Source organism: Botrytis porri (assembly GCF_014898465.1).
Source record: "Botrytis porri strain MUCL 3234 chromosome Unknown BPOR_010, whole genome shotgun sequence".
In the NCBI taxonomy this organism is placed as follows: domain Eukaryota; kingdom Fungi; phylum Ascomycota; class Leotiomycetes; order Helotiales; family Sclerotiniaceae; genus Botrytis; species Botrytis porri.
In genome coordinates, this window is record NW_024066084.1 from 2,184,902 (window position 1) to 2,195,454 (window position 10,553).

At 30.2% G+C, this 10,553-nt stretch overlaps 1 protein-coding gene across 1 annotated transcript; it reads left to right on the forward strand.

The window, feature by feature from the left end:
- Window positions 1-187: 187 nt before the first annotated feature.
- Window positions 188-3,578, forward strand: EAF01_008034 (uncharacterized protein). The gene is made up of 3 exons (XM_038916290.1): window positions 188-1,043; window positions 1,187-1,501; window positions 1,674-3,578. The coding sequence occupies exons 1-3, from the start codon at window positions 771-773 to the stop codon at window positions 2,649-2,651; spliced, it is 1,566 nt and encodes a 521-aa protein (XP_038768761.1). The 5' UTR covers window positions 188-770; the 3' UTR covers window positions 2,652-3,578.
- The last annotated feature ends 6,975 nt before the right edge of the window (window positions 3,579-10,553 follow it).

Below are 10,553 nucleotides of genomic sequence, written 5' to 3' on the forward strand. Positions count from 1 at the left end.
ACATATTCACACATACCACATCAATCTTATTACTAAATCCAGCTGATTTATTCCATTCTCGAATATCTAAAAACACGGGGGAAGAGAATTGTGGATGCACCGTGCAGGGACCGGTAGGGGTCGAGAATCATGATGCAGCATATAAGTAGGTAGTTGAAGAAGCGCATCGTGGTTGATATACGATGTCCTGGTTGCTAGTGCTTCATAGGTTGAGAAGTATAATATCACTTTGACCTCGCTTTACCTTACCTCACCTCACCTCACCTCACTTCACTTCACCTCAACGTCACTCCATCTTGACCTCACTTTATTTACCAGTCTAAAATATACATATTTTCATATCGATTCATTTTCCCAGGCTGGGAAAGACGAGACCAATCTTAATATTCACCAGAGATTTGTTCCCAATCTCATCGGAAGAACGGATTTGCGGCTGGGAACGGGTTGATACCTGTGGTGTCACTTTTATTTGTGTACAGGTCAACAAGGTGATTGGATCGTATCGAGGATTAAAAGGCGCACTAAGAGTGGATTTTTTCTCCACGAAGGCTTCAAAAATTCCTCTACCGCAGCAAGTCATTTGCATAAGAGTTTCTTCACACAGCCTCGCAAATCTATCCCCTTCAAAACTCTCCCACAACACATACCTTCTTCACCCATCCACCGTCTTTTCCATCAAGATCGATTCCTTAACTCACGTTACACTCTTTCTCAATAATACCCATCACACCTGATATTCCCAAACAATAATTCGCATTTGTACAGTCAAGATGGAGAAAGAAGCTGCCCATGCGCATTCCCCAGAGGTTGCCTCAGTTCAAGATAATGTCGATTTTCGCACCAATACTCCTACCACCGCCGTCGATCAACAAGGATGGAAGTATAAGCATCGTCGATTCCTGGGCATGTCCTTTTGGTATGCATCTCCTCGAATTCAACTTACCATGGTTGCTTTCGTCTGTTTCCTCTGTCCGGGTATGTTTAATGCGCTTGGTGGTCTTGGTGGTGGTGGAAAGGCCGATCCAACTCTTGCAGATCATATGGTGAGTTTTCTGTCTTTGGTACTGATGTCTCCCCGAATTTGATTATCCATCTTGATATTCATCATAATCATGGAATTTCGCCATATCAGATCGAGACATTCCCACCCAAGTCACGAATTTCTTACTAATTGGAGAATTTCTAGAACACCGCCCTCTACTCCACCTTTGCAGTCTTCGCTTTCTTCGGTGGAACTTTCGTCAATAAATTGGGTATCAAGACTTGTTTGGCCTTTGGTGGTATTGGATATTGTATTTATGCAATTTCTCTCCTCGCCTCGGTTCACGCAAACGTGGGTGGCTTTAACATCTTCGCCGGTGCACTTCTTGGTGTTTGTGCTGGTTTACTCTGGACTGCACAAGGAACTATCATGGTTTCCTATCCGTATGAAGGTGACAAGGGAAAATACTTTGGTGTTTTCTGGGCAGTTTTCAACTTTGGTGCGGTTCTTGGTGCTTTGGTAAGCTTGATACACTTTTATTTCACCCTCGATGTACTCGAGTTTATCTATAACTTGATCTGCTTTCTTCGACCTTCTCTGTTTCTTCTTATGTGAAGTTTCAGGACGGAGAGAAGACGTCACTTCAGGCACTCTAAATAACCTCGGAAGATCACAGACTAACATTCTTTAGATCCCACTTGGTCAAAATATCAATGTCAAGACCAACAGTACTGTCACTGACGGAACTTACATCGCATTCATCATTCTCATGTTTGCCGGTGCTGTCTTAGCTCTCTTTTTATGTAACGCCGATGACATTGTTCGGCCTGATGGCACCAAAGTTGTTCTCATGAAACATCCATCCTGGAAATCCGAATTCATCGGTCTTTATGACACCATTGTTCAAGAACCATTTATCATCCTCCTCTTCCCCATGTTCTGGGCTTCCAATTGGTTTTACACTTATCAACAAAATGGAATCAACGCCGCTGTTTTCAATACCCGTACTCGTGCTCTCAACAATGTCTTATACTGGACTGCACAAATTTTCGGCGCCATCATCTTCGGTTTCGGTCTCGATGCTGGTAACTTCCGTCGTTCGGTTCGTGCCAAGTCCGCTCTCGCTCTCCTTTTCTCTATCACCATGATTACTTGGGGTGGTGGATATGCCTTCGAGAAAACCTACACGCGTGAGAGCACCAACTCGGCTACCGGAGGCTATGTTCCCGTCGACTGGAATGATGGAGGCAAAAAGTACATTGGTCCTATGTTCCTCTACATCTTTTATGGATTCTTCGATTCCGCGTGGCAAGGATCGGTTTACTGGTTCATGGGTGCCCTCTCTAACTCTGGTCGTAAATCTGCCAATTATGTCGGTTTTTACAAGGGTATTCAATCAGCTGGTGGTGCTGTCATGTGGGCATTGGATGCTAAGAAACTTTCTTACCGTGATGAATTCATCAGTAACTGGGTTCTCCTCTCCGTTTCTTGCATCATCGCTGCTCCTGTCATCTTCATGAGAATCAAGGATACCGTTACCGTTGAAGAAGATTTACAAGGCACAGATGAAACACTCGCAGATGTGGTTCCAGAAGGCCACGCAGAGAAATTGGGTGGTGGTCATGAATTGAATACTCATGATCCTCTTTCTCGTTCCGATAATGTTTAGATACTTTTTTTCGGTGGCGTCTTATACTTTTCCTTTCGAGACTAATTCATCGCGCTGGCTTTCATTGATTTGGCTTTGGCATGGGATTTCTGGTTTTTGCGCTGTGGTGGATGGAAATGGGTGGTGGGGGTAAAAGTGATGGATAAATGGATGGATAGCCAAACAAAAAGACGAACATACTTCACTCCTGAAATTACTTACTCTCTTCTCGTTATCTTTCAACGTCCTATCCGACACGCAAGATCAAGAGAAATGTAATGGTCTTTCAAAGCTAGTTTTTGACTTGTCAGTCAGTTAATTAGTTGATTGGGTCATCTCTTCTCTTCTTTCTCGTCCTCGAAGATAAAGAAGTATCAGAGTTGACTTTGGGAGGGAATTTTTTCATATTTCATGTTTCATTTTTTTCATACTAGGCGAGGAGAGCAGGAAAAAAAGTTTCATTTTCTAAGAGCGCTTCTTTCTCTGGCTCTCGACTTCCTCTCGCTCTTGTTAATGGCTGGGCTGGGCTTGGGTTCAACTAGAACTGGGTTGGGATTACTGATGTTAGGTCTTTGATGTTAATCGTATCATAGACAGACAGATGAGGGGTTCATGAATTGCATGCATGATTTGATAGGGATTGATAGGATCTGATATGATTGACAGGGCATATGAATTGAATGAATGAGTGGATTGTGCTTTTAGCTTTGCTTTAACTTTGGTTGAGCTGGTTTGATTGGCTTTGGTTTTAGATACCTCGAGGGCTATGCTTTGCTATGCTAATTATGCTAAGTTAGTTCGTAGTTAGATACCTACCTATCTTCCTAAGTAGTTAGTGAAGAATTTAAAATCTCTACACAAGAACTAATATGTTACTATACTGCTATATACTAACTAGTAATTTCATGATGATATAATAATATATGTAGTAATAATGTAGTTTATCAGTGGATTGGTTATATCAATGGATTGATTACTTTTATCTTGAATTATTATTTTATATTCAATATATATTTTCTTTATAATTAATTATAAAAATTCATTTTAAAAAAGTATATATAATCTTAGCTATTCAAGCTATTAAATTAAATAAAAAATTATCAATTTAAAAAGCAGCTTAGTTTTATTATATACCTCGAATTATATTGGGTAATAAAATTCAAGGTAAATTTAATATAATTGAAAGTTAATTAAAAAGTTATAATTTATTGAATTAGAAGAGGAGGTACTTATTTAATATATTCTTGATATAGATTTGAAAGGTTTTCTATTTAAATTTAAGAATATAAAAGATATAATAAATTATATTTTTAAATCGAAAAGTATGAAATATATTGGAAAGTTTTAAGTATATTAATTCATAAAGTATTAAATCGAATTAAAGATATATTTTAATTATATTTATAATTTTTAAAGAGTTTTTTATAAAAATCTTAAGTTTATTAAAAAATGGTTTTAATTAATTATAAATATATAAGTGAAATATAGTATTTTGAATAAAGATTTCTATAATTTCAATGAAACAGACTTTATAATGGGAATTATATACATAGTAATGATTATTACTAATGCTAAGAAATGTAATAAAAGTAAATCTATATAGCCAGGTAATTGAGAATAAATTATAATAATAATATATAGAAATAAAGAGGGTAAAACTATTTCCTTATTTCTAATGGTTTAGAAATAGATCTATCTTTTCAATTAATATACTAAAACCGATCTTTCTATAGAATAAATTATTAAATCTATATTTAATAAATAAACAAATAATAAGACAAATTTAAAACAATTGAAATACTTTAATAAGTATATTAAAAATCAAAGAAAGGGTAAATATTAAATGTTAATATTAAATGAATATAAAAGCTACAAATTAATAGCTTTTTAAGTATACTATAAAAAGAATGATATTATATATTTATATTTATTATTATATTCAAATCATTTAACTTAATTATTTAATATTGATTATTTTAATAATTTAAAATGTTTATATAATAATCAAGTTAATAGATTTATTGTTGGGCAGACTTGGTAAGGTGTATATATATAATATGTATGGGTAAAAGGGTTGTTTATTTCTGTCTATCCTCTTCGTATAAAGAGGGAATTACTATATCTATATACATGTATTACTCCCATTTACACACTTCATGCATATGTGGGGTAAAGCGTGATATGTAATGTCACATTGTTGATCACATGTTTCGACATTTATTAAGGTATATATTAATTATATTTCAAAGATTAAATTCTTTATAGCTTTTAAAATTATATATAAGAAATCAATTAACTTTCAGAATATAAAATCAAAATTTCAAGAAATAGATTTAATTCTATTCAATTCTAAAACTATATTCTCGAAATTAAATATTCAAATTTATATATCTACCCTCCTCTCTTTCAATCTAAATTAATAAATCTCTTAAACCCCTTATAATCTAGTTAAAGCTTTTTCTCAATTAAAATTAATTAAATCTCGAATAACTTATTATCAAGTAAGCTTCCTTATATTTATATTTGAGATTGTACTAATTTTAATTAAGAGTATAAAAAGATTAATTTATAAAAATACATTTTTAAATATAAAGAATTATATACTTTGGATAGTAAATGAAATATTAAATAAATATTGATATATATAAAAAATCTAATTATATTAAGAAAGAGTGTTTATTAAATAAAAGACTTTTAATATATTATTTTAATAAAAGGTTGATATTTAGATCTGATATAATAAATATTAAAAAAGGGAGAATTTTAATAAAAAAGTATTTTCTAATTAATGTTGTAATAAATATAAAAAGATAAATTATAATATAAAAATCTATTAAAATAATATAATAGATTCTAAATTATTAAATTCTTAATAGTTTTAATTAATTGATTTAATTATTATTGAATAATATAGTTTTGAAGTAATAATTCGAGGTAAAAGTAGTCGATCTACTGATATGACTGACCCACTAATAAACTACGTTATATGTAATAATATATATAATAATGTATGTAGTAATGTATGTAGTAATGTATGTAATAATGTATGTAATAATGTATGTAATAATATATGTAATAATATATGTAATAATATATATAATAATGTATGTAATAATGTATGTAATAATATATATAATAATGTATATAATAATATAGTAGTAGTAGTAAATTCATAATCAATTTGGTCTATATAGCTATATTAAGATTATATAATATGCCTGTATATGGTTCTAATTGAATAAAGTAGATAAAAAAAGGAAATAAAAAATCTACCCTTTTTTAAACTTCCCTATTAAAACCTATGAGCAATCTCTTAAACAATCCTTTCAAATCCTTTAAGTTATCTATATTGTAAACCTATTATATTCAAAAACCTTCTCTTTATTAAATCCTCTAATATATTTATAAAACCCTACGCTTTCTACTTTATTATAATAATCCCTTTCTTTCTATTCAACTCTTTTTAAAATATTCTAAAATCTATAGTTAATTATAATATTATATCCCTTTTAAAAAGTTTGTCTTTACTCTCTAATACTTCGAGTCCTTCGGGAATCCTATTATAACCTCTAATCCATTACTTATAAGTCTTATATCCACCTTCTCCTATAATATATCAATAATATATAATTTCTTTTTAAAGTTTAATATCTTCTATTCTTTTTCCTTTTATTAAATTACCCTATCGATATAAAACATAATATATTAAAGCTTATCAAATCATTCTATTAATATAAAGGATAAGATTATATTATAGGGCTAAATGATTAAATAAGATCGAAATAATAGATATAATAATATTAAAATGTTATCACTTTAATAATATATACTTTATATTAAAAGGTTATTACTTTTTTAACTATAGTTAATAGTGTGTTGTTTATCATATAAGGTAATATTGAAATTAATATTTCATAATAATATTATATATTGATATAAAGTATTATACACCTGAATCAATATATTATAAATGTTTTTCAAAAGATCTAGCTTTTCTCTTCATTATATAGGGTAGTTATAAATATATTAGTAGAATATAAATACTATATTAATATATTTCTTATAAAATATTTCTTGAAAAAAGCAAGGTTTTTTGAAAAGTTTTTATTCTTTATTTTCCTATACCTAAAAATCTTCCTCTTTATAGTTGAGATTCTTTTATAAGGCTTTCGAGTATTTAAAAGCCTGAGTTATTATAGGAATTTATAATTTAACCTTTTTCATTAATTATATTCGATATGATAAGTCTATTATTAATGGTGTTGATATTAATAGTTTTGATATAGATACGCTAAACCTTCCTTTTCAATATTAATAATAATATTTTCTTAATCTGAATAGGTATTAATTCAGTAACTTTGGGAGGGAGTAGAGGGTAATATTCTAATTCGAATGTAATAAAGATTAATGAGTTTTTTCAAGAAAATCTTTCCTTAGTTTTTTCGTGTTTTTCTATAATAATATATATAATAATAATATATATAATAATAATATATATAATAATAATATATATAATAATATATTGAAAACTACATTTACAATCTTAATTAATACTCTGAATCCGAGGGTATATGAAATCATATTATATTATAACGTTTATGTTAATTTGTATTTTGTATTAATTTATATATATAAATGAGTATGTAAGATTAGTATTTTTGTTGTGAGATTAGAGATTAGAGATAGAGATTAAAGATTAGAGATTAGAGATTATAGATTAATAAAATAGTTTAAGAGATTAAATAATTTAGAAAAGATTTGAATTTGAATTTGAAGTAGTCTTGAATTGAGTTTTTAAATTTAGAATTTAGAATTTGTATTGATTTATATATAAAATGAGTATGTAAGATTAGTATTTTTATTGTGAGATTGAAGATTAGAGATTAGAGATTAAAGATTAAAGATTAGAGATTAATATATAAGTTCAAATAGTTTAGAATGGTTTTGAATTGAGTTTTTAAATTTAGAATTTAGAATTGTATTAATTTGTATTTAAATTGAGTATGTAGAATTAGTATTTTTGTTGTGAGATTAGAGATTAGAGATTAGAAATCAAAGATCGCAAATTAATAAATAGTTTAAACAATTAAATAATTTAAAGGAGATTTGGATTTGAATTTAGAGTGGTTTTAAGATTAGTATTTCTATTATAAGATTAAATATTAAAGATTCAAAATCAATAAATAAGTTTAAGTAAATTAGATAGTTTAGAGGAAATTATTATTTGAATTTAGAATGGTTTTGAATTGAGTTTTTAAGTTTTAAAATTGTATTTTGTATTAATTGATACATAAAATAAGTATATGAGATTAGTATTTTTGTTATGAGATTAAAGATTAGAGATTGAAAATTAAAGATTAATAAAATAGTTTAAGAGATTAAATAGTTTGGAGAAGATTTGAATTTAATTTGAAGTAGTTTTAGGTTAGGTTGGATTTGAGATTGAGTATAGGGTAATAAGTTTTAGAATGAGATTGTAAGGATTAAGAAAGGGAGAAAAGATGGTGATTGATGATTTGGTTTAGGTTTGAGGTTGGATTTGAGTTGAGTTTGAGGTTTTGCTTATGAAGTTATAATAGAGGGAGGGTGAGAGGGGAGAAAGGAGGAAGGATGAAAAGAGAAATAGGTGAATGATTGAATGGATATTGAACTATGTAAAATGACATATATACATAGCTAATATCATGATTCAAGTGTATTAAAATCAATCTCAATTCCTATCTGTCTATCTCGATAATCCTACCCCGGGATAAAAAAAAAACTAAATTTGAAGGTCGTGATACTTCATATTGATTAATAGATAGATACTCAAACAGATATATAATTACTAACTGGAGATATATAAATACATGCTTGTTATCAATTTATAAATCTATATCTCCATACCTTCATTCTTCAATCTCACCAATTCATACTATCCCATTCCATCTTCTACACACCTGTCTCTCTATCTAGACGATTTCTACCCTCGAAGCTGATATATATACTAAATAACTAATTAGCCTTTCAACATTCAACCTTTCAAACCCAACATCACTCAACCAGATAATTTACGAAGTCTACGAATAGTTCGCTTAGATACCTAGGTATATATGATAGCTAAAATCAAGTATTATAATATAAGTTCTACTGTTGTAATATAAATACTACTGAATTATCAGGCCAGAGAGCAGAGATGAATAGAGTGAGTAGGAGATGAGAGAAGACTAGAACAGAGAGGCTAGAAGAGAAGAGAAGGGAATAATACAACAAAGTAAATATTAACTAGCTTGTTTGTCTCCTTTTTTTTCCTCTCCTTCATCTTTATTATTTGTATTATTTTCAGTCGTTACATTACTTTTGGTGAGGTGAGGTGAGTCAAGTTAATTCAAGACAACTTAGATAGATTTATTTGTCCTCCTAGCTCTCCTATTCATTCATCAATCTATTCATTCGAGCCATCGGGACTCAAAAAGAGCTTTATCCGCTTAAGAAATTTATAATTCTTCCCCATTGAATAACTCCTCTTTTTCTCTTTCTTTCTCTTTCCCCTCTCCTCTTACTCCCCAAACACCTCGAGAAAGAATCTCCCTAGCCTATTTCTCCTCTCTGATCTCTCCTCTCCCCTTTCTCTCCCCTATCCCCAAATAATCAAGAAATCAAACCCCATCACCCCCACTAAAAATCTCCCCTTTCAACCCGAATCCATATTCCCTCTCTTCGAGAGAAAAGAAAGGAATTGCCCTCAAATATATCATATACATATCTTTAACACTCAGGATTTTTCTTTCTTCTCTTTCTTGTCCTCTCCATCCGTTTTGTATAATCCGGATATAATAATATATTATATCACCCCTTACTCTTTTACTCTCCTCCTCTCCTCTACATTCTTCTTGTATACCCTTCTCTACCTTTTTCACCTCTATTTCCCTATTCTCACTTTTCTCACCCTCCCTTTATTTCTCTATAGTTTTCTCTTTTCCCTCTCTTCTCCCTCTCTACCTTGTCTTTCTCCTCCACCCCATGCAGCCCATCAACTCCCACCATTCTCCACTATCTCATCCCATCCCATCTCATCCACTCTTCAGATTTCCTCTCTTTCAATTCCCTTTCTTTCACATCAAATCATATCACTCCCTCTTAAATATCACATCACATCTTATCATATCATATCCTCTCCTCTTTCTTCAATTCTATATCTCCTTTAAATTTACATCAACCTTCACAATTATATTCATATTTACTTGACGAAATAATTAAAGATACATAGTATAAACTAAAATTGAATATAACTTCTACAAATTTTATTTTAATTTAATAAAATTTTAATTAGTAATTTATATATATATATTTTCTATATAGAAATGAAGTTTTATAGAATTTGAATAAAAGATGAAAGAGATATAATATATTAAAGCTAATAAGTTAATAAAAATAAATATAATTTTATAATACATTTTAAATTTTATTTATTTTTATTTATTTAAAATCTTTTGTTTTTATATTTTAAAATTTGATTGAAAATTTAATAATGTTTTATTAACGTAACGTATGGGGAACTCGGACATATGGGGAACTCGGACACTTTTAGCCCATCACCAACTTGAAACCGCAATAACTTTTATTATGCATACCCAATCACCTTCTACATCTGCTCAAATTGAAGAGAAGCTTCAAAAGGCTATAATTTCACTTCAATTGAAAGAATTTAAATCAATTAGAAAGGCTGCAGAGCATTTTGAAGTCCCTAAGTCTACCCTAGCTGATAGGCTGGCTGGGAAGAAAACACGTTCCCAAACCCACGAAATGGCTCAAATTCTTTCAAACGCAGAAGAAAATACTCTTGTACGATGGATTTCACGACTTACCATCACTGGATTCCCTGCTACACCTATGTTGGTGAAGGAAATGGCCGACGAAATTCGTCTTCGACGCGTTCGGGTC

What these genes read in the sequence shown, in the direction of transcription:
- EAF01_008034 (XM_038916290.1), top strand. Translation starts at nt 771, where the DNA reads ATGGAGAAAGAAGCTGCCCATGCGCATTCCCCAGAGGTTGCCTCAGTT. An exon ending in CAACTCTTGCAGATCATATG is followed by an intron (nt 1,044 to 1,186) that starts GTGAGTTTTCTG and finishes GAGAATTTCTAG; the next exon opens with AACACCGCCCTCTACTCCAC. An exon ending in GTGCGGTTCTTGGTGCTTTG is followed by an intron (nt 1,502 to 1,673) that starts GTAAGCTTGATA and finishes AACATTCTTTAG; the next exon opens with ATCCCACTTGGTCAAAATAT.